This window comes from Pseudopipra pipra, chromosome 1 (genome assembly GCF_036250125.1).
Source record: "Pseudopipra pipra isolate bDixPip1 chromosome 1, bDixPip1.hap1, whole genome shotgun sequence".
Taxonomy (NCBI): domain Eukaryota; kingdom Metazoa; phylum Chordata; class Aves; order Passeriformes; family Pipridae; genus Pseudopipra; species Pseudopipra pipra.
Genome location: NC_087549.1, coordinates 154,841,770 through 154,869,305, shown reverse-complemented (window position 1 = coordinate 154,869,305; position 27,536 = coordinate 154,841,770). Strand labels below are relative to the sequence as shown.

At 56.2% G+C, this 27,536-nt stretch overlaps 2 protein-coding genes across 3 annotated transcripts in view; one reads left to right on the top strand and one right to left on the bottom strand.

Annotated features, from left to right (window-relative positions):
• NBEAL2 (neurobeachin like 2) overlaps nt 1-1,179 on the bottom strand; it is a 43,384-nt gene extending 42,205 nt beyond the window's left edge. The window contains 1 exon segment of the mRNA XM_064640042.1: nt 1,129-1,179. Within this exon segment, the coding sequence (XP_064496112.1) occupies nt 1,129-1,179 (51 nt within the window).
• A 547-nt stretch (nt 1,180-1,726) lies between these two features.
• On the top strand, nt 1,727-22,544 carry CCDC12 (coiled-coil domain containing 12). 2 transcript variants are annotated; one of them, XM_064640022.1, is made up of 7 exons: nt 1,727-1,890; nt 12,536-12,606; nt 18,707-18,786; nt 20,227-20,288; nt 20,388-20,422; nt 21,546-21,622; nt 21,843-22,544. In XM_064640022.1, the coding sequence occupies exons 1-7, from the start codon at nt 1,765-1,767 to the stop codon at nt 21,920-21,922; spliced, it is 531 nt and encodes a 176-aa protein (XP_064496092.1). In that variant the 5' UTR covers nt 1,727-1,764; the 3' UTR covers nt 21,923-22,544. The 2 variants fall into 2 exon arrangements, with proteins under 2 accessions (XP_064496092.1, XP_064496101.1); XM_064640031.1 differs by lacking the exon at nt 1,727-1,890 and adding an exon at nt 7,283-7,383.
• Nucleotides 22,545-27,536: the final 4,992 nt, after the last annotated feature.

The following is a 27,536-nucleotide window of genomic DNA, read 5'->3' as shown; positions in this document are numbered from 1 at the left end:
TGACTGTTTTGGGGTGGCTCTGTTTTGGGGTGGCTCCCAGGTGACAGCAGGTGAGGTGACAGCCCCCACGGGTGCCCCCACCCCCGGCTGGCACGGGGGTGCCCACCCCTGCACTTCTCGGGGTCACAGCGGGATTTTGGGGCAGGAATAAACCCTTTCCCCCCCAAACCCCACCTGGTCACCCCAACCCGCGGGCACAGCGGTGGGTGGGGGGGTGACACCGGGGGGGGGGGGGTGACACGGGGTGGGCGGTGACACGGGGTCCGCCCCCCGGCCCCGCCCCTCCATTGGGATAATGGGATAATTAAGGAGAAAACACGAGGGAGTCTCGGGGTGGGACCCCCCCAGTGACCCTCCACGCGACCCCCGAGGGCAGAGGGAGGGGGTGGCGGTGCCGGGGAGGTTTTTGGGGGGTCCCCGAGCACAGGACACCTCCGCCCCCCCGAGCCAGGACCCCCCTTGTCCCCACCCTGTCGCCGCTCCAATGTCACCGCGGCCGCACCTGTCGCCGGGCGGTGGCGCAGGGACACGGACACCCCCAAAAACCCCCCCAAAAACCCGCCGGGGAGGGGGGGAGGGACCCCCCAAACCTCCCGGGTGGGAATAAGGGACCCCCCGAACCGCCCGGGTGGGTGTTGGAGGGGTGGGGGGACCCCAAACCCCCCCGGGAAAGGTGGGAAAGGAGGGGCGGGATGTGCCGGGGGGGGTGCGGGAGGTTTGGGGACCCCCGGGATATCGGGGGGGGACACGCGGTGGCACAAGGGGGGGACACGGGGGTGTCGCGGAGCTCGGGGGGCCACGACCCCCGACCGGGGGGGGTTCGGGGACCCCCGGGATGTCACAAGAGGGTCCGGGGGGGGGGGATACACATGGAAGGGGAGAGATATAAAGGGGGGGATACACGGAGGGGGGTCCGCGACCCCCCGGGATGCCCCAGTGGGGTGAAAGGGGGATGACGGGGGGCACAAAGGGGGGGTCCCGGGATGCAGCGATGGGGGGGGGTGCAGCACCCCAAATAGGGGGGTAGGGGCGGGTGTGGGGGGGACACAGCCAGCGGGGGGGATGGGGGTCCAGGGGTGCCCCCCTCCCCAGCTGCCCCCCGGGAGGGGGGCGCGGTGCCCAGCTCACCTTGGCGAAGTAAAGCATCCAGAGCTCGCAGAGGCGCTCCCGGGAAGCCATGCCGGGCCGGCACGGCTCGGGACGAGCCGCAGCTCCGCCCCAAAACCCCCCTAAACCCCCCCCAGCGCTGGGACCTCCCCCAGGTGTGGGGGGGGGCGGGGACATCACACACCCCCCCCCTCCACCCCACCCCATCCCATCCCCACCCTCCACCTGCCCGGGGCACCCCTTCCCCACCCCTTTTCCCATCCCCGGCCCTCCTTTCTCCTCCCTCTTTCACCTGCCCAAGGTAAAATGGGGCTGGGGGAGGGGAGATAACCCCCCCCTACACCCCCCCATCCCAAATAATTAACCGCCCTAATTAACGCAGCTCAGCCTCGCGCGGGGGGACGCCCTGAACGAACACAGCACGGGCTTATTTTCGCCTTTTAACCCCTTTTTTTTTTCAATTTTAAACCTTTATTTCATCGCTTTTCACTCGCCCCCCCCGCCCAGCGCCCCCCCACCCATCGATTGCTCCCCCCCACCCATCGATTGCTCCCCCCGCCCGCTCGATAGCGCAGCGACGCGCTCGGCGCTCGGCTGGCCGTGCCTGGTGCGCATGCGCGCTGCGCGCTGTACGGCAGGCGGGACGCGTGGGACAAGATGGCGGCGCCCGGTGGAGCCGCGGAGACCCCCGCGGATGGAGAGGGGCTGGTGCTGGGGAGGCTGGAGGAAGAGGCGCTGAAGCGGCGGGAGAGGCTGAAGGCCCTGAGGCAGAGGACGCTGCAGGTCGGGCGGTCTGGGCGGTGGGAGGGTCTGGAGGGGGCCTGGGGGGAGCACAGAGGGGCCGGGGTGGGCCCTGGGCTGGGGAAAGCTGCTCTGCTTTGCAAGGAATTGTCTTTCCTTCCCCTCTCTCTGCTCCGCTCTTGCGAGATCCCGCCTGGAATGCTGCGTCCAGGGCTGGGCTGCTCAGCACAGGAGGGATGTGGAGCTCTTGGGATGAGTCCAGAGGAGGCCCCGGAGCTGCTGCCAGGGCTGGAGCCCCTCTGCTCTGGAGCCAGGCTGGGAGAGCTGGGGGGGTTCCCCTGGAGAAGAGAAGGCTCCAGGGAGAGCTGAGAGCCCCTGGCAGGGCCTGAAGGGGCTCCAGGAGAGCTGGAGAGGGACTGGGGACAAGGGATGGAGGGACAGGACACAGGGAATGGTGCCTGGTGGGGCTGGCACAGAGCAATAGGAAAAGAGGGGCTAAGTCATGGAATCACAGATTTATTTAGGTTGGAAAAGCTTCTGAGATCGAGTCCAGCCATTCCCAGCACTGCCAAGGCCACTGCTGACCATGCCCCCAAGTGCCACATCCACAGGGATTTGAAATCCCTCCAGGAATGGGGACTCCACCCCTGCCCTGGGCAGCTGTGCCAGGGCTGGATGTGCCCAAAGCATCTCCTTGGAGGAGCTTTGGAAGCTCCTTCCTTTGGTAGAAGGAGCAGCATCCCAAAGATCCCAAACATCCCAGGGGCTGCCTGAGACTTCAGGAACATGTGGAGTGGGGGGTGAGGGACAGGGAAGTGCCACCCATGGATTTCATGGCTCAGATGGGAATAGAGTTGAGGAATTCAGCCTGGAGAAGAGATGAATCCATGGAGAGCTGAGAGCCCCTGGCAGGGCCTGAAGGGGCTCCAGGAGAGCTGGAGAGGGACTGGGGACAAGGGATGGAGGGACAGGACACAGGGAATGGCTTCCCACTGGAAAAGTGGACAGGGACACCTTCCACTAGCCCAGGTTGCTCCAGCCTGGCCTTGGACACTTCCAGGGATGGGGCAGCCACAGCTTCTCTGGGAATTCTATCCCAGCCCCTCCCCACCCTCACAGCCATAATCCCTCCCCAATATTCCATCTAACCCTGCCCTCAGCCATCCAAGGCTTCCTAAAAGCTAGGGATAAAGTGGAATAAGAAAATATTCCGGGAATATTCTTATTTCTCCCATTTCTTGCAGGCCCTTAGTTAAGGCATCCCGCTCTTCCTGGAATTTCCAGATCATTCTGGTTCTTGGGATGCACCTGATGCCTAAAGGGTGGCACTTTTTTATTCCCACTGTTCAGGAGAACAACAGGAATTTCCCTGGAGAAACTGGTGTGATGTCCTTGCCTGGGTAAAAATCCAGGTTTCCTGGGATTTTGTGCCAGCAGAAGGGTTGGAGGCACCAAAAAGAGGGAAAAAGGGGGTTTATTCCTTCTGCTTGCTCAGATTCCAGGTCAGATTCCCTTGAGGAAGCTCTCCAGAAATATTTAGGAATAAAAAATGATAAGAGAGGATAATAAATAAACCAAGCAAGGAGATTCCTGCTTGGGAATTCCATGAAACCAGCCTGGCAACCGGTGGGAAGCTGCTGGCTGAGCTTCTGCTGTCTGGAATCCTTGGATTTCCAAGGGAGTAGAACAGGTGGTTGTGCCATTGGCTCTTATGGAAATGCTTTTTGTGGGAATATATTCCAGGATTATCCAAATGATCCGAGGGAAAATACCTGGATGGATGAGTTCCTGCTTTGAGATCCCCCCTTGCATCATTCCCTCGCTTTCTTCCCTTGTTAAAGGGGAAGAAAGTGGTACCTTTTCCTTAATTTAAGGAAAAAATTCCTGGCTGTGGCAGTATTTAGGATTCACCATCAGGCACATCCTGGATTTTTCCTTTCCCACTTGCCTTTCCCGCCGTTGAATCCCGGGACAAGAGTTGGGTGGCTCAAGGTTCCACTCTGAGGGAATTTCCCAGGAAAAGAGAGAATTTCTCGGGAAAAACCCTGAGTATTCCTCTCCTTTTAAAATATCTGCTGGCTCAGGGAATGCTGAGAATATTCCAAAAGGATCCATTGGGAAAATCAAGGATCGTGGTGTGGGATGTGCAGGGCAGGTTCCTTCCTGCATCCCAAACATTCCTCACCCAGCCACAGCTCTTTTCTCCTGCTCTGGCATCCCCCAAATCCTTGAAAAGCAGGAGCATTCCCGTGTTTTTATGGGAAGAGGGGGGTGGGATCTCCCACCTGCTCCTTCATTCCCAGCCCTGCTCCGGCCCCGGAGCGTTCCCGGCGTGTTGTTCATCGCGCCGGAAAAGATTCCTTTGGCTGCATCCCAAGCTTTTGTTTCAGGTTGGATTTGCTCCACGGCCACATCCCTGCTCCTCCACACCTTCCCGTGCTGGCAGGAAAAGCAGGAGCGGGAGGAAGGGCAGGCACTGCTCGTTTTCCCCTCACAATGGAATGTTTTCCCGCCTTTCCGCTCTTTCCCCGCCGGCCCAAAAACTCCGTCGCTCCACAAACACCAGTGGGACGTTTTTCCAGCTGTGATCCCTCAGTTTGGCTTCTTGCTGCCCTCAGTTTTCCTTAATTTTCACTTGGATTTCTTTCATTCCTGCTAAATTCCTGTCTTGGTGGAGCCAAGCACCTCCCGATCCCGAAAGCCAAGTGCCCGGGAAAACAGTTGCTGTGGAAACAGAGCTCGGGGAGTTTATTCCACTGGGGAAAAACACACACTTAGGGCTCCAAAGGATCTGCTTCTCTCCAGATTTTAATAGGGAACTCACTCCAGGTCTTATTAGGGAAGTCCCAAAGGATCCCACACCTGCTCCTGGGGCTGGAGAACCTGCGGACGCAGGGATTGTGCTTCCCACCGGAGCCTCGCTCCTGTCGCCTTGGGAATTGTTCCTGGAGGTTCTGCTCTCCAATTCCAGCCTGGGAATGTTGTTGATTTTGAGATAAGAAGGTCTTTGTTGGCTCAGGTGGGATCCCACCTGGAATGCTGTGCCCAGGGCTGGGTGCTCAGCACGGGAAGGACGTGGAGCTGCTGGAGAGAGTCCAGAGGAGGCCCCGGAGCTGCTGCCAGGGCTGGAGCCCCTCTGATCTGGAGCCAGACTGGGAGAGCTGGGGGGGTTCCCCTGGAGAAGAGAAGGCTCCAGGGAGAGCTGAGAGCCCCTGGCAGGGCCTGAAGGGGCTCCAGGAGAGCTGGAGAGGGACTGGGGACAAGGGATGGAGGGACAGCACACAGGGAATGGCTTCCCACTGGAAAAGTGGAGATTTAGGTGGGATACCAGGAAGGAATTCCTGGCTGTGAGAGTGGGGAGGGCCTGGAATGGATTTCCCAGGGAAGCTGTGGCTGCCCCTGGATCCCTGGAAGTGTCCAAGGCCAGGTTGGAGCAACCTGGGATAGTGGAAGGTGTCCCTGCCCATGGCAGGGGGTGGAATGGGATGATCCTTCAGGTCCCTTCCAGCTCAAACCAGTCTGGAATTCTGTGAGATAATTGTGGGGTTCGGGTTTTTTTTAAGCTCCTTTTGGGGCCACGGGCTTAGAGAATATTGGGAATTAACTCTGGGAATAGAGAAGTGCCCCAATATCCTGCCCCCGAATCCCAGGGATCCCGGGTGGGACGGGAGGCTGGAGGGAGCAGTGGTGTCTGTGTCCATCCCTGAGGACATTCCCGGGAAATCAGGGGCTGCACTGGCATTTTTAGGAAGTCAGGGCTTTGTTTCCTTAAAGGATGGACAAATGTGGGGATAGAATTCCATGTCTGCTCATTCCCAGCTCCTCTCCAGCACCCCTGGAAGCAGCGGCAGCGGGACCCGCCTGCTCCTGTTGGACAGGTTTGATGGGAGGGAGCAAAGAAATCCAAGGGTTTTCCCTCGGCTGGAATTCCCAAGGTGCTGGAATTCCCCGCCTTTTACACCTGCTGTGGCCACATCCCAGCTTTCCTGGCTTGGGTTTGATCCTGGAATGAGCTGATTCCGGAAGGGAACCGCCTTTTCTTTGTACCTGTGAATCCCTTTTTGGTTGGTTTGGTTGGAATTTTGTGGGAAGGGAAATCCTTGAAGTGGTTTCCCACTGGGAGAGGTGAGCACCGGCCACGGGAAGGTGCAGCTGGAGGGGTGGATGGAAAATGGGAATGTGCCTTTGGATGGGACAGGGAAGGCAGGATGGCAGTGCCAGCCCGAAAGGATGGATAAAATTCAGGAGGGAGGCCGATGATCCAGGTGGGAATCCGTGGGAAAGCTGAGGGAATGCCTTCCATCCCGAAACCAGGAATTAGTGCCACAAGAGCTTTTCCACCTCCACCTCTCCAGAAGATGTTGGAGAGGGAATAACCTCATTGACCTCGTGGGAAAAACGCCTCCGCCGTCGTTCCATCGGGATTCCCGGGAAGAGCCGGGGAGCAGATGGAGGGATAAAAGGTTTTCTTCCACATGATTTGAGGGTTAATGGGCTGGGATTGGTTTGGGAATCCCTGTGTCTTCCCGCTCTGCAGGTGGAGAAGGATCCTGCTTCCCTCCCTTCCCGTCTCATTCCCGGTTGGATGTGGCCCTGGGAGGAATTCTGAGGGAATTTTGCAGGCCTTGTTTTTCCTTCCCAACGTCGGCATCGTCCTTCCCGCCTTGGAGCTGCTGGGGAGGGCTGGGAATTCGGGAGGGAGAGCAAGAGTTTGGGATCAGAGGCTGAGAATCCACAGGGACGACATTCCAGTTCTCCTTCTGTCGTCCCGTGGGATGGGAGGGAGGAGAGGGAATTCCAGGAGAAAAGCCGGAGCAAACCCGGCCGCTCCACGTGGCCGCTTCCACTGCTCCAGAGGGAAACAAAACTGGGGAAAAATAGGGAAAAACCCCCTCCAGGGCTGCTTTTCCACACCCAGCCCTGCCTGGAAGGTCCCAGCTTTGCCCCAGCCCCGAAGCTCGGGGGGGATCATCCCAATCCCGCTTTTGGAAGGAGAAAATGAGGGAGGGGGAGGAATTCCGGAGGGTTTCCCGGCTGGAAATGGCGGCGCTGATGAAGCGGAGCCGCTCGGGTGGGAGACAAACCCCGCTTGGAATTGTGGAGCTGCTGGTTCACCCTTCCTCTGGAATTCTCTTCCCTTTTTCCCCCCTCTCCATGAATTGAAACAACAAATCCCATGGAATGGCAACGCCAGGACCAGCTCTGCTGTGATTTTCCTTGGATTTTCCCCTCCCAAAGTGGTTTTCCCAGGCAGAAAGATGCTGATGGACATCACCAGGATCATCCCAACGTCATTCCTGCTCCAAAGGATCTACTTGGAGGCTCCAAGGGAATTGAAGATTCCAGGAAAATTCCTCTACAGTCCAACATTCCCAGCGATGCACAATCCAGGCTTTTCCAACACGTTTTTTTTGGGAACGAGGGTTTAAATTCCCCATCCGTGAAACTGGGATGGTTCCAAAGCACCTGAGGGATGGTGGGAAGAGAAAGGAGCACGAAGGGCTGGGAAAGAACTCGGCAATTCCGCAGCTCCCGGTGTTTGTGCCGAAGGAATCGGGTGGCGCAGGGAGACAGGGAATTAAGAGCAGCAGGTTTTTTTCCTGGGATTCACACAGGTTGTGGCCACGGGGAATTCCAGGATATGAACCCCAGCGATGGGAACAAAGTGTTTCGTTGGAAAATCAAAGGATTCCTTGTGGAAATAGGGACAAAAATCCCCTTTGGATCTTTCCTTCTCCACAGGGCGGGATCTCCGCCGGGCTCTGGGGGATCCTGGAATTGCTGAGGTTGGAAAAGCCCTCTGGGATCAGAGTCCAACCATCCCCAGCACTGCCAAGGCCGCTCTGACCGTGTCCCCAAGTGCCACATCCACAGGGCTTTGGAATCCCTCCGGGAATGGGGACTCCACCCCTGCCCTGGGCAGCCCTTTCCAGGAGGAATTGTCCCATTATCCAACCTAAATTCCCTCTGGCACAGCTGGAAGCCATTCCCTGTCCTCCTGTCCCTGGTTCCCTGGGAGCAGAGCCCGATCCCTCCCCGGCTCCCCCCTCCTGGCAGGGAGTTGTCCTGGGAACCAGGAATTTTTCCAAGGACACACGGCCAAGGTGTTGGATTTTCCGAGGCGCTTTTGTTCCCGGGGTTTGTCTCTCCTGGAAGTCCCGCTGCTCCAGCTGGGATCGAGCCATTTCCATAGTAACCAGGATTAGGAATTCAGTGAGGGATGAGCAGCAGGGACACACAAGTTCTGCCTTTCAAAAATCCTCCTTTGATCCCCTCATCTCCCTTTGCTGGATTCCAAACGGCTCCTGGAAAACCAGCGGCGGATCCCGGATCCCGAGGATGTTTTAAGGGAGTTTTTAAGGTTTTTCCCTTCAGGATTTTTTGTTGGATAGTTTAATTGTGATCCTTTGTTTTTTTGGCTCCTTGGAGAATTGTTGGATTCCAGAGCTGTTTTCCTGACAGGAAAAACCTTTGGCTGTTCCAGGGACTTTTCAGGACTTGGCTTTTTTGCCTCTGGAATGAAACCTTTGGAAAAAGCCTGGAGGTGAGGGCAGGGCTGGGCCAGGATTCCAGGACACCTGAGCTTCCCCTTGACCAGGGGGGAAGGAAAAGGTGCCAGGAGGTGCCATCCCGGGATGAGGGAACTTCCCTGGGAACTGAGCTCACCTTCATGTCTCCTTCAATCCAAAGAAATTCCAAGGAAAACAGGGATTTAACCAGCAAACAAGGTGGGTGCTCATTCCCTGGCTGATGTTATCCATGAGGAATCTCACTGTGGGATCTGGAGCTTCCCAGTGCCCAGAGAGATGAGGATGGGATGAAGGAATAGCCCTGGGAGCTGAGCTCACCTCCATGTCTCCTTCAATCCAAAGAAATTCCAAGGAAAACAGGGATTTAACCGCCAAACAAGGTGGGTGCTCATTCCCTGGATGATGTTATCCATGAGGAAATCCCACTGTGGGATCTGGAGCTTCCCAGTTGCCAGAGAGATGAGATGAAGGAATGTCCCTGGGAGCTCAACTCCAGGTCTCCTTCAGAACAAGGAAATTCCAAGGAAAACAGTGGATGTGACCCCCAAACAAGGTGGATGCTCCTTCCCTGGATGATGTTATCCATGAGGAAATCCCACTGTGGCACCTGGAGCTTCCCAGTTTGCAGGGAGATGAGGCTGGGACGTGTTTTTTGGGATTTGAACCCTTTCCCTTTCCCGGGCTCCCCGGAGCTGGATCCCAGTGGCCAGAAATTAGGGAATAGGAGCAGCTCCAGCTCAGCTGGCAGCAAATACCTGGAGAAATCCAGCTTTTTTCCAGCACTGACCTCCTTTGAACTCCTCCAAAAGAGACAATTCCTTGTGCCAAGGAAACCTTTGGCTGGGAATGGGACAGTCCTGGAATCCTTAAAGGAAAGAGAAGGAGATCTTGGGAATTCCGCTCGATCCCCAAGGAAAACGAGCGGTTTCCAGGGAAAAGGGGGAGCTGGGGGTCATTTTAGGGATTGTCAGGGATTGGTTGGATGTGCCTGGGTTGGGTTTACTGTGGAGGAGCCTGAGGGATTGGGAAGAGACCCGGCAGGAATGGAAAGGGGAGCCGGAATATTTATTCCGACGTCAAGACGTGGAAATTTTTCCTTCTTAGAATTTTGGGAAAAGGCCAAATCCCCGATTAAAGGGAGAAATATTTCAAAGGAGAGAAAAAGGGAAGGAAGGAAACAAATAATCCCCAGTTGTGCCTGTGTTTGGGAAGGGCTGAAGTGCCGCTCCCGTGGGAATGAGGAGCCGCTTCCCGGAGCTCCGGAGATGGGAACGCGGGAGCCATCCAGCAAAAACGCTTCCAAGCGGCAGCTGGGGATGAGTCGCTCCCAGGAATCCCAAAATAATCAGCTGGAGAGGTTGTGGCACCGCTGGGGTCTGATTGAAAGCTTTCTGGAAGGCTGGAGGAATTCCAGAGGCCGGGAAGGGAGCGGATGAAACGGCGCCGTCGGCGAATCCAGGGGGTTGGGAATGGTGGGAAACCTGCTCTGCCATTCCCGGAGTTTCAAGGGAGGCAAAGGGGGCGTCGTCTTTGTCACGGGAATTTGGTTTAGGGGAAGGTGGGATGTTCTGGAATTCCACAATTCCCTGCCAGGATGTTGGATCCGGGTGGGAATCCGGCCCTTCTCCCAAGGAACAAGGGACGGGACGAAAGGAAAAGGCCTCAAGTTGCCCCAGGGGAGATTTAGGTTGGATTGAGGGAAAATTCCCGCCTGGAAAGGGGCTGTCCAGCCCTGGTGGAGCCCCAATCCCTGAGGGATTTAAAACTCTTGGGAAGTGAGGGATGGCAGGAAGCAAAACCTGGGAATGAGTTACGGAATCGGGTGGGTTGGAAGTGAAGCACTGAAGGAAAATTATGGATCCTCCGGCTGTTCCTTCAGGATAAGGCTGTGTCCTTGGCCTTTTCTTGGAAAAGATGCTTTCCTTGGATGGGGATTGTCACAGTGTAGGGATAACTGGCTGGGAATTCCCAGATCAAGGGGATTTAACCTCCCCTCTTGGCTTTCATGGATGCAATGCAAAGAGTTTCTTCCCTAATTTCCCTGGAATGCTCCTGCCAGCATGGAAAAAGCCTGATAATGTGCTGGAGCCCAGGGGAAAGCTCCATATTCCTTAAAATGTTCCATTTCCCAGGGAACCGAGAGCTGGGAAAGCACCTGCTGGGTTGGAGAGTTGGCTTTCCTGCCGGGAAAATCAGCGGGATGGGATGGAATTCCATAGGCAAAGCACCCAGAGGGATCCTAGAAATCCTTCCACAGCCACATTCCCGCCTGCTGGTCCTCCAGGCTTCCCTCCTGCCTTGGGATACGACCTGCCTGGAGTCTGGGAAGCGGGAGAACGTGGAATCCGGCGGGAGCTCCGGAAAATCCCGTCGTTCTTCGGGAGGGGAATAAAACCCGCTTGGAATGCGGGGGCTGGTGGGAGAGGGATCATCTCCCTGGGAATGAGCTGGGAGGGATCCCCAGGGATCAGCGAGTCCAACTCCTGGCCCCAAATCCCACATTCCCAGCGGGAAGGAGCCCAGGCCATTTCCTGATCCCACAGGGATTCCACGACCTCTCCGGCCAACCTGGGCCGGTGTCCTGGGTTTTTCCAGGAATGTCCCCGAGACTTTAGGGAAGATGGGGGTGGAATCAGTTGGAATTGGGGGGTTTGGGCAAGTTTGGGAGGATTTGATATCCAGTTCTTTCAGGATCCAGGGAATCTCTGCCCACAGAGGGAGGGAGCAGCTCCAGGGGCCAAATCTCTCCTTATCTTCAAACCCTCCTGGATAAAATTCCAGCAGGAAGGAGAGGAATGCAGGCACTTAAAGGAGGAAGAGGTGAAAGGAATGAGAAAGGCCTTGGAGTGCAGGAAGGGATTTCCCACAACTTTAAATCCCATGGAAAGGTGTCTAAATATTCCTCATAGTTCCAGAGGCTCTTCCTGGTTATTTATGGAGTTGATGGAACATTTCTTGGACCAGGAATGTCTGTGTGAGTATCCCAAGGTGAACAGGAGTTACAAATCCAACTCAAACCACAAATTTAGGGATGATTCCTGTTCTTTTTCCCTCTTTTTTCAAAAGCCGGGAATGTTTTTGTCGCCCTTTGAGCAGGAGCTGAACCTGTACAATTCCAGAGCTGCTTCCTGGCTCCTTTCCCTGTTTGCTTGGGATCTAATTTTTAACCCAGAGCTTGGAAGTTTGTGCAGTCGGGATCCAGGGATGAGTCAGCTGGTTGTTGGGAAACATTCCTGGTTCTTGGAGGGGTTTGGGATTGGGTTTAGCTGGAAATAATATTGGGATCCTGGAGCTGGCTCCGAGGGAGGGACAGGACACAGGGAATGGCTTTGAGCTGAAAGAGGATACATTTAGCTGGGATATTGGGGAGGAATTCCTGGCTGGGAGGGTGGGGAGGGGCTGGAATGGATTTCCCAGAGAAGCTGTGGCTGCCCCTGGATCCCTGGAAGTGTCCAAGCCCCAAACCCGGGATAGTGGGAGGTGTCCCTGCCCATGGAATGATCCTTAAGGTCCCTTCCAACCCAGTCCAGGCTGGAATTCCAGGACTTAATCTGCTGCCACATTGTCCTTGTTCTTTGGAGGATAATTCCATCAGGATTCCCAGGAATTGGTTCCATCATTCCCTTTGCTGTTCTCTCCAGAGCAGGATGAGGGTGGAAAAAACTTTGTTTAGTGCTTGGAATTATTGAATCAGTGGGAAAACCAAACCAATCCCTTCCCAGCTCCTTGTTGGGAACATTCCAGATCTGTGCCTGCCTGGATAACAAATACAATTGGGAATTCCACTAATCAGCTCTTTGTCCCGGGGTCTGGGATGCAAAATGAGCCTCTTTCCAAGAGGAATTGGATGGATGGTGTTCCTGGAGCTGAAATCCCGCCCTTTGTTGTGCTGATCCCTCTTGGATTCCATGTTTTCCAACTTGTTTAAATATCCAAGATGATCAATTAGGGGGGAAAAAAGGGAACCTGGTGTGGATTCCCAGATTTTTTGCCTGGCTTTCCCCCTTCCCAAACCTTTATTATCCATTTTCTCTCCCATCATTCCCTTCATCCGACGGTAAAACATCCCGAGCCCTGAGGGATCTGGGGGCTGTTTTTTTGCTCTCCCTCATTCCCAGAGAGGCCAAATCCCGACGGATCCGCCTGTTTTTTTCCAGAACAAGGACGGTGGGGAACGTGAGAACAAAATTCCCAGGCAGGAGGAGGACGAGGAGCCCGTCAAGCACAAGTAAGGAGGGATTTATTCCCGCTTTTCTCTCCCTGGGATGGGTTGTTTTTAAGGAGGATTTTCCCTTCTGTGCAATTTAATTCAGTTTTTTAATCGAAATTCCCAGGGCAAATATTCCGAGGAGGGGCATGGTTGGATTCCATGATCTCGGGGGACTTTTCCAACCTTAAAAACTCTGGGAATAAAGGGGGAAAACCTGGGGTTGAGCGGCAGCATTTCTGGTGCCATTTCCCTGGATTTCCCAGGATTTCCCAGGATTTCCCAGGATTTCCCAGGATTTCCCAGGATTTCCCAGGATTTCCCAGGATTTCCCTGGATTTCCCTGGATTTCCCAGCCATTCCTGCACCTCTGTCCCTGGTTTTGGGGTGTTTTAAGGGTGGAATTTTTTGTCTTTTCCATGGATTCGTGTCACTGCTTTTGTCCCTGGAAAACGGGAGCCCAAATCCAGCTGAGCCAGGGGGTCATTCCTGGCAGGAGCAGCTGCCTCTGGAGCCCTTTTCCTGCCCTAAAAACTCCCACCAGGGATTTTTGGGAGCCCCAAGGAGGTCAAACTGGGTTGGAAAATGTGGGATGTGACCTTTTCCCATCTTTTATCCCTAAAAACCTCCTCTGGGGGAGCTCGGCTGCTGGGAATGACCAAGTCAGAGCAAACCCTTGCTGTTCCTCGGGAATATTTGGGAATTCTTGGGAGGATTTTCCTTGCAGAAAACATATCCCTTGTGGGAAACAATCCCCATGGATTTTGGGAACAGCCCCCATGGATTTGGGGCTGGAACTCCCCGTCCCTGAGATCCCTGGGAGGGAATTTTCCGGTCGGATCCGGGGCCGGAGGAGCCACTTGAGGGCTGAAACAGGAGCTGGAGATCCTGGGAATGGGATGAATAATGGATGAGCTGCTCTTGAATTCCAGCCCTGCCACCTGATCCCAGAGCCTCCTGTGGCCCCGGAGCATCTCCCTGGCTGCTGCTTCCCATCCCTGGGCTGCTCATCCCACCCTGGAATTCCAAGCTGATCCTCTAAAGGGGAAAAAAACTCTTGTTTTTTGGACTCCAGCTGTTTTTTTTAGCTGGGAATTCCTGCTTTTTAACCAGCTTGGAAGTGCTGGGTTTCATCCCAGAGTTTCCACATCACCCGAGTCAAGGTGGGAAATCCCTTTTTCCAGGAGTTTTTGTTCATCCCGTGGCGGGTTCGGCCAAAATCCTTCCCCAAAATCCTTCCCCTGCCTGGGAATCCTTGGAATTCCACAGGAGTTGAGGAGGGTTTGAGTAGGAAATTCCATCTCCAGCCAGCTTTGTCCTCAAATCCGTGGAAATCTTTGGAGAGGCAGCTTTTGGGATGAAAAGTTTGCTCTCCACATGGATTTTCCACATGGATCTTCCCCTTTGTCCACAAATCCATGGAAACCTTTGTGGAGGCAGCTTTTGGGGTGAAAACTTTGTTTTCCACATGGATTTTTCCCCTTTGTCCTCAAATCCATGGATCCCTGTGAAGAGGCAGCTTTTGGAGTGAAAATTTTGTTTTCCACATGGATTTTCCACATGGATTTTCCCCCTTTGTCCACAAATCCATGGAAGCCTTTGTGGAGGCAGCTTTTGGGATGAAAACTTTGTTTTCCACATGGAATTTTCCCATTTGTCCTCAAATCCATGGAAACCTTTGGAGAGGCAGCTTTTGAGTGAAAATTTTGTTTTCCCCATGGATTTTCCATATGGATTTTCAGTTTTATCCACAAATCCATGGATCCCTTTGGAGAGGCAGCTTTTGGGATGAAAAATTTGCTCTCCACATGGATTTTCCCCTTTGTCCACAAATCCATGGAAGCCTCTGTGGAGGCAGCTCCATGGGTTTTCCCCTTTTCCCACTTCCCCAGCCAGTTTTGTTGGGATGCAGAGGGAGCTTTGCAAGGCAAATGAGGGCGAGCTCTGCTCTGCAGGGAATGTTTGAATCCCAAATCTTAGGGAATGTTTGAATCCCAAATCTTAGCTTTGGATTTGCTTTTCCTTTCCTTGTTAAACGTCCCTTTTCCCCCCCTGGAATCCGAGGGGAGTTTTTCCCAGGATCAAGGAGAGCCCATCACTCCATTTCCTCTTGGATTTTGGTTTTCCAAGAGTGTGGCTGAACCCTGGGAGCCCTTTGGAAAAGGGAAGTGCTGGGCACAAATGTCCCGGTGGAAGGGGTGAACTGGGATAATCCCCTGGATTTTTGGGAAATTCCTGGGAGTGGAATTCTGCCTTCCCAGCAAACCAAGGGGGAAAACCTGCATCTCAAGGGGGAAATCACCCCGAGCTCTCCTGGGAATTGTGGTGGGTCAGGGAATGATCCTGTGGCCGAGCAGGAAACAGATCCCGGGGTTTTTGGGATGGTTCCTCCTCCATCCCACCCCATCCCTGTGGAGAATCCTGGGATGAACTGGGATGGAAGGGACCTTAAGGATCATCTCATCCCACCTTCCACGATCCCAGCTTGCTCCAGCCCGGCCTTGGACACTCCCAGGGATGGGGATTCCATACTCTCTGTCCAGAGGAAGGACAAACCCTCTGGGCTCCGGCTCCACCATTCCCACCCTCCCACATTCCCACACCTTTCTCGGCCTCTTCCTCTTTCGTTTCTGCTCCTCTCAAACCTTCCCATCCCCCCTTTTCTTTTTGTTCCTTGGTTTTTTCTCTCTCCCGAACTCCCAGGGCAGGAAGGAGCTCTGGCAAAGCCCTTTGTGCGAACCCCGCTCCTCTCCCGGGAATTCCGGCTCAGCTGATCCCCCGCTCCCACCTCTCCCGGGGGGTGGGATTGGGATTTCTCTTTGAAACTCGGGATTATCGCGGGTTCCTTTGATATTTTTTTTGAACCTGTTTAATCCCTGACCAGGAAGCGCAGCCCCGGATGCGCCTTTGGGAGGGACAGGGTGGGGGTGGACTTTGGCCTTTCCGCCTCATTCCCACCGGGAAAAACAGCCCGTTTGGGACACGGGGACCTGGGGCTGGGACTCGGGGACCTGCGAGACTCCGCGGCCGGAGTTTGGGATTGTCAGGGAGCAGGTTGGGAGCGGGGTTGTCGTGCGAGCGCAGCTCGTTAAAAGCGGAGCTAAAAATCCAAGGAAAGGGGCTTGGAAAGGGAGGGGGGGAAACAAAAATAACCTTCAACTCTTCAACTCCGCGAGAGCCGCAGTGAATCAGCTGTCGGACACTGAGTCAGCCCGAAAAAGCATCCTTAAAAAGGCTCTGCCGCTCCCGGAGGTGGATTTCTGGGAGGAGCCGGGCTTGGGAAAGGCGATCTCCCGCTCAGGAATGTCACCGGGCAGGTCCCGACCGCTTTTTTTTGCTTTTGTTGTAACCTTTTGTTGCACAAAAAAAAAAAACAACGACCACTCCTGGGTTCCCTCCTCTGCTCCCAGAGCCGGGGGAGCTCGGCACGATCGCGCTTCCCGAAATCCCGGAGCGTGGAGACCTCGAGGCAGGGTTTTCAAGGAATAAAAAAGGATTATAAAATAAAATGAGGATTAAACGCGGGAGGTGGTTGATGGCTCCAGGGATGATCCAGACAGTGTCCATTCCCTGGGGAACACGGGCAGCAGGAGGAGGAGGAAGAGGAGGAGGAGGGGGCACCTTTTCCTTGGTGCTGGAGGAGGAGACCAGGGATTGAGGTGCCTGAGCCCACCTGGAGAAGAGAAGGCTCCAGGGAGACTCCAGAGCCCCTTCCAGGACCTAAAGGGGCTCCAGGAGAGCTGGAGAGGGACTGGGGCCAAGGGATGGAGGGACAGGACACAGGGAATGGCTTTAACTGAAAGAGAGTAAATTTAGCTGGAATATTGGGAAGGAATTCCTGGCTGTGAGGGTGGGGAAGGATGGAATGGATTTACCAGGGAAGCTGTGGCTGCCCCTGGATCCCTGGAAGTGTCCAAGGCCAGGTTGGAGCAATGTGGGATAGTGGAAGGTGTCCCTGAACTGGATGGTCTTTAAGGCCCCTTCCCACCCAGACCATTGTGGGATTCTGGGATCTCAGCCCAGTTTTCCTGGTGTCCCTGGAGGGACAAGCCTTGTCCTCAGGGAGAGAAACTGGGAAGCTGCTCCTGAAGCAGCTCCAAGTGGCTGTTTTGGGAGGAAATGTGGGAACATGAAGAAATCCCTGTTATGGGGTTTCCTGGCACAGCCATTCCTGGTGCTCCTGAGGGAAGGATATCACTTGGAAAAATCCACTGGAACAGTGTTTGCTCCTTGAAGCCCTTGGGGCTGGAGCAGTGGAGCAGAACCAACCTGGGAGCAGCTCCAGGGGCCTGGTTTGCTTCAAGATAACTCCGGGCATTCCACACATTCCCAACGTGCCACTGCCCACCCTCCTCCTTCCAAAGGAGCTGCTCTCCCTCCTCATTCCCCAGCCAGGAGGGAAAAGTGGATTTGAGGCATTCCTGCCCCAAAGCAGGGAATGTGGGACCCCTGTGTGTGTCCCTGCTTCCCTCTGGAATGCTGCAGCTCCCAAAATCCTCCTGTGCTCCCTGGAGCTGCCAGCCCTGGATCCAGCTGTAGCCACCTCCATCCCTGCTGTTCCTGGCTGGATTGGGCTGGCAAACATGGCATGAGATGCTCAAGGAGCAGGAAAGCTCCTGGATTTGGGCACATCCATCAGTTTTAAGGAGATGCAGGAGGCTGATCCCAAAGGGATCAATCCCAGCTCCTGGCCGGGTGCTCCGTCCTTCCCGATGGGATGTGTCCTCCATCCCAGGGAGCTGCAGTCCCTCAGCTGGCTCCTGGGTTCTGCCTTGAGGCCTGCTGGAAGCTGTGGGTTGTTTTGGTTTCATTTTCCTGGGAATTTGGATAATTCACAGTGAGGAAAGGCCAAAGTGCCCCGGGATGTCTCTGGAATGTGGCACAGGAGGAGCCCCTGGCACTGCTGGCACCAGGATTTTCTTTAACCCATTGCTGGGGAGATGAGCAGTTTTTAAATATCCATGTTTTTAACCCTTCAAATTCCTCGGGGAAGGAGGAATGTCCTCATGTCCTTGGCTTTAGGGATGTGCTGAGATCCCACCTGGAGCACAATGTGCAGCCCTGGGATCCTCGGCACGGGAAGGACGTGGAGCTGCTGGAGAGAGTCCAGAGGAGGCCCCGGAGCTGCTGCCAGGGCTGGAGCCCCTCTGCTCTGGAGCCAGGCTGGGAGAGCTGGGGGGGTTCCCCTGGAGAAGAGAAGGCTCCAGGGAGAGCTGAGAGCCCCTGGCAGGGCCTGAAGGGGCTCCAGGAGAGCTGGAGAGGGACTGGGGACAAGGCCTGGAGGGACAGCACACAGGGAATGGCTTCAAGCTGAAAGAGGATAAATTTAGGTGGGATATTGGGCAGGAATTCTTCCCTGTGAGGGTGGGGAGGGCCTGGAATAGATTTCCCAGAGAAGCTGTGGCTGCCCCTGGATCCCTGGAAGTGTCCAAGGCCAAGTTGGAGCAACCTGGGCTAGTGGAAGGTGTCCCTGCCCATGGCATGGAATGGGATGATCCTTAAGTTCCTTTCCAACCCAAACCATCCTGGGATTCTCAGAGGGAGGAGACAGTTCTGCTTCTGCTCACAGACACCAGGAGTGTCTGTGAGTCCCATCACTGGCCTGGGTGTGATATTGGGAAGGAATTCTTGAATCTGAGCATAGGGAGGGACTGGAATGGGTTTTCCAGAGAAGCTGTGGGTGCCCCTGGATCCCTGGAAGTGTCCAAGGCCAGGCTGGAGCAACGTGGGCTAGTGGAAGGTGTCCCTGCCCATGGCAGGGGGTGGGATGGGATGATCCTTAAGATCCCATCCATTCTATTATTCCATAATTTACCTCAGCTGCCCAGGGCAGGGGTGGATCCCCATCCCTGGAGGGATTTCAAATCCCTGTGGATGTGGCACTTGGGGACACGGGGCAGTGGTGGCCTCAGCACTGCTGGATTTGATGATATTAGAGGCTTTTCCAAGCTAAATGATTCCAGGATTCCTTGATTTTAGCTGCCTCTGTGGCTCCTGATGCCAATTTTCCCCCTTGCTCCCAGGATCTGGGACATCCCAGACGTGTCTCATCGCTGTGGGCTCTTCCCTGTTTTTCCCGGGGAGATTTCACCTCTTTGTGCTCTTCCCTGTTTTTCCCCAGGGAGATCAAACTGCGGAATTACGAGCCCGAGGATGAGGAGCTGAAGAAGAGGAAGCTGCCCCCAGGAAAACCGGCCTCAGGTGGGAACAAACGGGAGCAAAGGCTTGGAAAGCTCCCATCGCTCCAGGGGGGAAGATCCAGGGGGCTGTGTCCCGGTGGGAGGGCTTTGGAGCCCTGGAGGGGGTTGGAATGTCTGAGCCCCCGTTGCATCATCATCATCCTCACACCCTGCATTGCACAACCCTGGGAGGGGGGGAGCAATTCCAGCCATTCCAGCCCCTTGGGAGCCTCCCTGGAGGATCCTCAAGGAGATTCCGGCTGGTTTTTGTTGGACTTATCCTTAAACAAATATTAGTCCAGGGCGTCCAGGCTGGGATTTCCCAGTTTGGAACCTCCACCTCCTTCCAGAAGGGGAAGTGAAGGGTAGAAAAGTTTCCCTTGATCTTGGACCGTGGAGTCCTCCTGGAATAGATCCCTTTAAAAATGCCCGGAATCAAAAGGTGCCTTTGGAAGCTCCGAGCTGGGGTGGGTGGGAATGCTGGCACTGCATTTTCCTCAGCCCTTTGGAAAAGCTTCCAGCTTCCTCTCAATGTCACGAGAAGGGCACGGAGGGGCTGGAGCGTGTGCAGGGAAGGGAAGGGAGCTGGGAAGGGGCTGGAGCAGCTGAGGGAGCTGGGGGGGCTCAGCCTGGAGAAAAGGAGGCTCAGGGGGGACCTTCTGGCTCCCTGGAATTCCCAGGAAGGAGGGGGGAGCCGGGGGGGGGTTGGGCTCTGCTCCCAGGGAACAAGGGACAGGAGGAGAGGGAACGGCCTCAGGCTGTGCCAGGGGAGGGTCAGGTGGGATATGGGGAAAATTCCTCCTGGAGTCCCCAGCCCTGGAGGGATTTCCAAGCCCTGTGGATGTGGCACTTGGGGACATGGGCAGTGTGGCCTTGGCAGTGCTGGGAATGGTTGGATGATCCCAGAGGGCTTTTCCAACCTCAGTGATTCCAGGCCTCTCTGGAGTGGGATTGACCCCTCCGGGATGTGCTCCTGGAGCTGCCCCCCTTTCCTTGCTCAGCTGAGGGACAGGGAGCTGTTTTCCACACCTTTTCCCATTATCCCTGAGATCTGCAGCCCTTTCTGCAGGGCTGGGCTCCTCCAAACTGTCTCAGACCTTGTACACGAGTCAGGGGGAGTCCCATTCCAGAGCCCTGGAGCAGCTGATCCCTGCAGGGATTCTGGGAAGAGGCCTCAGACCCCGCAGGCTCTTTAGCTGCCGACGCTGTCGGTGGTGTTGCGTCATTCCCGGAGGATTTTTGGGAGTCTCCACAGGGTTTGGGTGGCGGAGGGACACCGTCCCCACCCACCCTCACGTGTTCTTAAGGCAGGAATGTGGGAACGGGGTTTTCCCAAAGCTTTCGGGAGCCGATCCCGGGGCTCTGCTGGGATCGATTCCCGGGGCTCTGCTGGGATCGATTCCCGGGGCTCTGCTGGGATCGATTCCCGGTGTCCCAACGCTGATCCTGTTTCTCCCTCTAGTGGAGGACACGGTGAAGGAGCAGCTGGAAGCTGCCAAGCCCGAGCCCATCATCGATGAGGTGGTAGGTAATTCCCGAGGCATTCCCTGCCGGCTCCATCCCTGTGTCCAGGCTCTATCCCTGCCTTTCCCTTCTCACTGGATGTCTCCTCTTCCTCCGCAGGATCTGGCAAACCTGGCTCCCAGGAAACCGGACTGGTGAGTGCCTGGGAGAGGCTGCTGGAGTCAGCGCTTCCAACGCCTCGGGATCGGCCAAGTGGGGGTGGAAGTGCCGGAAATATCCGGGAGAACCTGATCTGGGGGTTAAAAGTGCCAGGAAAACATAGTGGAAGGTGTCCCGGCCCACCTGTGCTGGGATCCTGGGATGGGCTGATCCAGGTTCCCTGTGCCAGGATCCTGGGATGGGCTGATCCAGGGCTGATCCAGGTGCCAGGATCCTGGGATGGGCTGATCCAGGGCTGATCCAGGTGCTAGGATCCTGGGATGAGCTGATCCAGGGCTGATCCAGGTGCTAGGATCCTGGGATGAGCTGATCCAGGGCTGATCCAGGTGCTAGGATCCTGGGATGAGCTGATCCAGGGCTGATCCAGGTTCCCTGTGCCAGGATCCTGGGATGGACTGATCCAGGTTCCCTGTGCCAGGATCCTGGGATGGACTGATCCAGGTTCCCTGTGCCAGGATCCTGGGATGAGCTGATCCAGAGGTGATCCAGGTGCCAGGTTCCTGGGATGGGCTGATCCAAGGCGAGGGAAAACTCTCGTGGGTCAGACAGGGAGGGAAGGGCAGTGGGATGGAGGGAGGGATGGATGGATGGATGGATGGATGGATGGAAGGAGGGATGGAAGGAGGGATGTTCCCTGTTCCAGGTTCCTGGGATGGGCTGATCCAAGGCTGATCCAGGTTCCCTGTGCCAGGATCCTGGAATGGAGTGATCCAGGTTCCCTGTTCCAGGTTCCTGGGATGGGCTGACCCAGATTCCCTGTGCCAGGATCCTGGGATGGGCTGATCCAGGGCTGATCCAGAGGTGTTGGAATGAGATGACCTTTAAGGTCCCTTCCATCCCAAACCATTCTGGAATTCTATGAAATTGGAGACTCTCGAGGAAGCCACCAGTGTTCCCTTTTCCCACTGATCCCTTTGGGATGTTTGTCCCCATGGGATGGGCTTGGTTCTCCCGGGAGCTGGTGGGACTCACGTCCTGCTCCGTGCTGCCCCTGGGAAAGAGGAGGGATTTCTCTCCCTCTGGGAAAGGTGTCCTGTGGCCCCCGTGTCCCCTGCTGCCTGGGCACGGGATTGTCCCGACGTGGCCTCTCTCCCGCAGGGATTTGAAGCGGGATGTGTCCAAGAAGCTGGAGAAGCTGGAGAAGAGGACCCAGAGAGCCATCGCGGAGCTGATCCGTGCGTGCCATTCCCCGGGGATCCCCTCGTTCCTGCCGGGAGCTCTGGGCCGGGGAGGGACGGGGGGAGCTTGGCCCCTTCCCAGAAGGGTCTGGGAAGCTTCCCAGGAGCTCCGGGGGCGCTTGGATTGGCCCAGGGAAGGGTTTGTGGGCTGGGGGAGCGGGGCAGCCCCTCCCCGGGGTCACTTCCCGTTCCCAGCAGCGCATCCTGATCCCTGCAGGAGAGAGGCTGAAGGGGCAGGAGGAGGAGTTGGCATCTGCCGTGGGATCAGCAAAGCAGGAGGGATCCGACTCCGACTGAGGGATCCGTCGGCAGCCTCGGCCCCGGCTCCAGCTCCCGCCCCGTTCCCTCGGGGTGACCCCCGGGACACGCTCGGCCCTTTCCCAGGAGTTCCCAAATCCTGCCGTGCCTGGAGGGGAGGGGCAGATCCCAGGAGCCCGGCTGGCCGCTGAGGAACATTCCTGGCAAACTTCCCGGGACCGGGGGGAGCGGGACACGCCCAGCTGGGCTGGAACTCACCTGCCGGGACTCGGAGCAGGGAAAAGTGGGAAAAACTCCAGTCACGGTCAATCCAGACTCACTGTCCTCTTGCTGGGAAAGGAGGGAGATGCCCACGTGGCCCTTGGAGAGGCAGGACCTTTTCCCAAGGGATTGGGGCTCCTGTTCCTGTGCAGACACCACGAGCTCTCCCTGCAGAGCCGGGAACATCCATGGGCTCACCCAGAATTCCCGTGGGAAGGGGCTGTTGGTTCAGGACCCGTTGGCTGCTCTGCATCCAGCTGAGTTTAGCATGGGATTTGCCTTGCTTCCCAAAATTTCCCAACCCTCTGGAGTGTTCCACTCCTCCTCTGAGTGTTTTTTAATTGATGAAGTTTGTCGTTAATGGATCTTTTCCTAATAAAAAATTCCATGCTGGAAGAAATTGTCGCTTCTGGAAGAGTCACCTCATCCCTCTCCTGTCCATGGAGACCTCAGGCCTTGTCCCCTCCCTTTCCTGGGACACAGAGCAGTGGGATTCAGCTCATGGAAGTTTGAGGTGGCCAAGCTGTGGCTGCAGCAGGTCAGGGATGGGATGATCCAGATGTGATCCAGGTTTCCTGTGCCAGGTTCTTGGGATGGGCTGATCCTTCAGACTGACACAGAGTAGGTTTAAATGGGATATTGGGAAGGAATTCCTGGCTGGGAGGGTGGGGAGGGCCTGGAATGAATTTCCCAGAGAAGCTGTGGCTGCCCCTGGATCCCTGGGAGTGTCCAAGGCCAGGCTGGAGCAACCTGGGCTGGTGGAAGGTGTCCCTGCCCATGGCAGGGGTGGCACTGGGTGGGCTTTAAGGCTCCTTCCCACCTAAAGCATCCTGGGATTCTCTAATTCCATGGATTTGGTCCCTCTTGGAGCCGTGGCCTCATCCCTGGGATGCCCTGTAGGTGTCAGCAGAACTCCATGCACAGAGCTGGGCCCTCTCCAGCTGTTCCCAAAGGCTGGGCTCTGGAAAGCCAGGCTTCTCATCCCTCCCTACATCCCTCCATCCATCCCTCCTTCCATCCATCCATCCATCCATCCATCCATCCATCCATCCATCCATCCATCCATCCATCCATCCATCCATCCCTCCATCCATCCATCCATCCATCCATCCATCCATCCCTCCTTCCATCCCTCCATCCATCCATCCATCCATCCATCCATCCCTCCATCCATCCATCCATCCCACTGCCCTTCCCTCCCTGTCTGACCCACAAGAGTTTTCCCTTGTTGACTTTAAAGGGAAAAAACCTCCCTTCAAACTGCCTCTGGATCCAGGCCCAGCTTTTCCCAGTCCTTGGAAGAATAATTGTGGCTCTCTCAGCTCTCCCTGGAAGTGCCATTTGGGAATGAAAAATCAGGATATTTTCTTTTAGGACAAAGTGAAATGGAACATCCTGACTTTGCCCTTTCCCACATGATTCCAGGTTTTATTCCAGACTCAAGCTGGGATCAGCCCCAGGCCCCTGGACTGATGCTGATGTGGGACTGGAAACCTGGAATGGGAATGGGATCCTGTAATGGGATAGGGATCCCAGGATGGGAGTGGGATCCTGTCATGGGATGGGAGTCCCAGTGTGGGACAGGGATCCTAGAATGGGACACATCCCAGAGTGGGACATTGATCCCAGTGGGACATGGATCCCAGAGTGGGACAGGGATCCCAGGGTGGGACAGGGATCCCAGAGTGGGACAGGGATCCCAGAGTGAGACAGGGATCCCAGAGTGGGACAGGGATCCCAGAGTGAGACAGGGATCCCAGAGTGGGACAGGGATCCCAGAGTGGGACATGGATCCCAGAGTGGGACAGGGATCCCAGGGTGGGACATGGATCCCAGTGGGACAGGGATCCCAGAGTGGGACAGGGATCCCAGAGTGGGACAGGGATCCCAGAGTGGGACGTTGATCCCAGAGTGGGACAGGGATCCCAGTGGGACAGGGATCCCAGAGTGGGACAGGGATCCCAGAGTGGGACAGGGATCCCAGAGTGGGACAGGGATCCTGGCATGGGAGTGGGATCCTGGTGTGGGACAGGGATCCTGGCATGGGATGAAGATCCCAGCATGGAATAGGTATCCTGGAATAAGATTGGGGTGTCAGCATGGGACAGGGATCCTGGAATGGGAATGGGGTCCCTGCATGGGAATGGCATCCCTGTATGGGACAGGGATCCTGGAATGGGACAAGGGCAGTGATCCCAGTGTGGGACTGGGATCCTGGTGTGGGACTTGGATCTCAGCATGGAAGAGTGATTTCCTTATGGAACAGGGATCCCAGCATGGAACAGGGATCCTCACACATTGTCCTGCTGATGTCCAGGGAGGGGGCTGGGTCCTGGGTGCCCTGACCTGTGGAATTCCGGTGGGATCCTTGCAGGAATGCAGGCCCTTGGTGGTTATCCCACATTTCCCAGGTAAAAACCGAACCAGGGCCCGCCCAGCTCGGGCCTCCCACTGTTCCTTGTGTGGGGCAAGTCTGGCTCCTTCTTTGCAAATTCCATGTGCTGTTGCTCTGCTCTCCCAGCCTTTCCCATCCTTGGGATGATCCTTTGGAACCTGATCCTTCGCTGCCTTTCCCAGCGAGTGCCGACAGCCCCGATCCAGCCCCCGAGTGCCCGGGATGTCAAACCCATCCCTGCTGGACCCTCCCAGCCCTTCCCTTGGCTTTATCCATGCCAACAGCCTGGCCTTTGGAAAACCAGGATGTCCTTTCTCCCCTCCTTGGAAGTGCCACCTCCTGCCTCTTTTGATGGGATCCCCTCCCGCGCTCTTCCCGCTCCGGCCTCGGAAAATCCCTTTGGGGGCAGTTCCCGTGACATCCCTCTGTTTGTCCTACAAAAAGCTGGAACATGGGATGCTCCAGGGTGGGATTGAAGGCAGCAGGGTGGGCTGGCTTTGGCAGGAGCCTTTGATGGCTCCGTGACACGAGCCCGGTGGGATCCTGCAGCCGGCACATTCCGTGTGGGATGCTGCTCCATCCCAACCCCTCCGGGCCGTGGCTTTGGAGGTCCCACACCCTGGGACAAGGTCGGGCTTTCAAGTGTCCAGAGGCTGCAGGACATGAAAGATCCCTCGCTGGGCATGTGCCCAGTTTTTGGCAGCTGCTGAAAATTCCTTGGTGGTGTTCCCAGCCAAGCCGGGAGTTCCGGGAGCTGCTGCCGCCTCTTCCAGCTCCGGGGGATCGGGATTGTTGTTTCTCCTGGCAAAGGAAGGGAACAAAACCCTCTCCTATGCTGTTGGCCTCGCTCAACAGGTCCCAAAGCCTCCAAAGCAGGTTCCTGCAAATTTCCTTTCTGGGAATATCATCCCAGCAGAGGCTGGAGGGGGGAATTTTGTCGCTTAAACGTTTGGGATGCTTGGAAAATGCTGCCTTGTTTCCCAGGGCTGTCTGGGATGCTCTGGGCTGGTTTGTGGATGGGGTTGGGAGCTCTGGGAGACCCGTGGCAAGGGCAGGTGGAGGAGTGGAGGGATCCCACAGGGAGTTTCCTGTGGAACAGGATATTTGGGGTGGGAGACTGAGCTGGCACCGACACAGAAAAGGTCTCTGAAAGGGTGGGATGGGCAGGTCTTGGGACTCTTTGGAGCCTTCAAAAGGGGTGAGACCCCCCTGCAGAGCTGCTCCAGCCCTGGGAACAGCAGCAGGAGGACGTGGAGCTGCTGGAGAGAGTCCAGAGGAGGCCCCGGAGATGCTGCCTGGGCTGGAGCCCCTCTGCTCTGGAGCCAGGCTGGGAGAGCTGGGGGGGTTCCCCTGGAGAAGAGAAGGCTCCAGGGAGAGCTGAGAGCCCCTGGCAGGGCCTGAAGGGGCTCCAGGAGAGCTGGAGAGGGACTGGGGACAAGGGATGGAGGGACAGGACACAGGGAATGGCTTTAACTGAAAGAGGATCAAGTTTTCCTGTGCCTGTGCCAGCAAGAACTGGAGAATCCTGGTGGTGCTGCAGCCTTGGCAGCAGCAAGGGGATCCCAGGATCCCAGACCCATGTCAGCATCAGTCCTGGGGCTGATCCCGGCTTAACTTGAGCCTGGAATAAAACCTGGAAGCACGTGGGAAAGGGCAGAATCAGGATGTTTCATTTCACTTCGTCCTAAAAGCAAATATTCTGATTTTTCATTCCCAAATCCCAGCCCTTGGGATTTGCTCCGGCACCTGCCCCGAATTCCCAGGCACGGCCACGAGCCCCGGGCAGGGCAGGACAAATCCTGCTGGGCTCAGAGGCTGTGGATCAAAAGGCAAGCCCTGGATGCAGAGCTGCTTCCTGCTGCCAATCCCCCATCCCAGAGTTCTGCCTCTGCTCACTCCAGGAAATCCCAGGGAATGGTGTCGCTTGGAGCCGGGACAGTGGGAGCAGGTTCCTCCTGTGCTCCCTCTCGTGTCATCAGTGGAGGAGGAGGGTGGGAATCGTGTCCCTTTAACCAGGGCAAGATCAGGGAATCCTGGAATGGTTTGGGTTGGTGGAGACCTTCCAAGCTCATCCCATCCCACCCCTGCCATGGGCAGGGACATCTCCCACTAGCCCAGGATGCTCCAACCTGGCCTGGGACACTTCCAGGGATCCAGGAGCAGCCACAGCTTCTCTGGGAAATCCATTCCAGTCCCTCCTCACCCTCCCAGCCAACAATTCCTTCCCAATATCCCATCTAAATTTATCCTCTTTCAGTTAAAGCCATTCCCTGTGTGCTGTCCCTCCATCCCTTGTCCCCAGTCCCTCTCCAGCTCTCCTGGAGCCCCTTCAGGCCCTGCCAGGGGCTCTCAGCTCTCCCTGGAGCCTTCTCTTCTCCAGGGGAACCCCCCCAGCTCTCCCAGCCTGGCTCCAGAGCAGAGGGGCTCCAGCCCTGGCAGCAGCTCCGGGGCCTCCTCTGGACTCTCTCCAGCAGCTCCACGTCCTCCTGCTGCTGTTCCCAGGGCTGGAGCAGCTCTGCAGGGGGGGCTCAGCTGAGGGGGCAGAGGGGCAGAATCCCTTCCCTCAAATCTCCTTTCCAGCACAAAATTCCAGCTTTGCTCCAGAAACCCAACCCCTTTTCCTTGGCCCAGTGAGACCATTCCTGACCAACCCCTGTCATCCTGCCTCCCTTTTAAAATCCCTGTAAAAGAAGAGATCCAGGAACTCCTTCGAGCTTTGGAGGATTTTTTTTTTCCCCCTTCATGTTACGATATTTGAAAGGAAAACACCCCGGGAGACCCAATAAAACTCCTGCTGGATTTATTCCCTGATTGTTAGAGAGCAGAAAACTCCCAATAAAAAGCTGTTTCCAACAGCAGCCCAACCTCCCCCAGCCCTTCCCAGGCTCCATCTGCTGCCCATGGAGCTTTATGGGAATGAAACAACATCTTGGAGCCCTTGGAAGCTTCCAAATGTCACTAATAATAGCAAAGCCGTGCTGTTAGTAATGACTTTTC

Excerpts from the sequence above, each read along its gene's own strand:
- CCDC12 (XM_064640022.1), top strand. The coding sequence starts at position 1,765 with ATGGCGGCGCCCGGTGGAGCCGCGGAGACCCCCGCGGATGGAGAGGGG. Across the intron at positions 1,891-12,535 it reads TGAGGCAGAGGACGCTGCAG|AACAAGGACGGTGGGGAACG; the intron begins GTCGGGCGGTCT and ends GTTTTTTTCCAG. Across the intron at positions 20,423-21,545 it reads GCTCCCAGGAAACCGGACTG|GGATTTGAAGCGGGATGTGT; the intron begins GTGAGTGCCTGG and ends TCTCTCCCGCAG.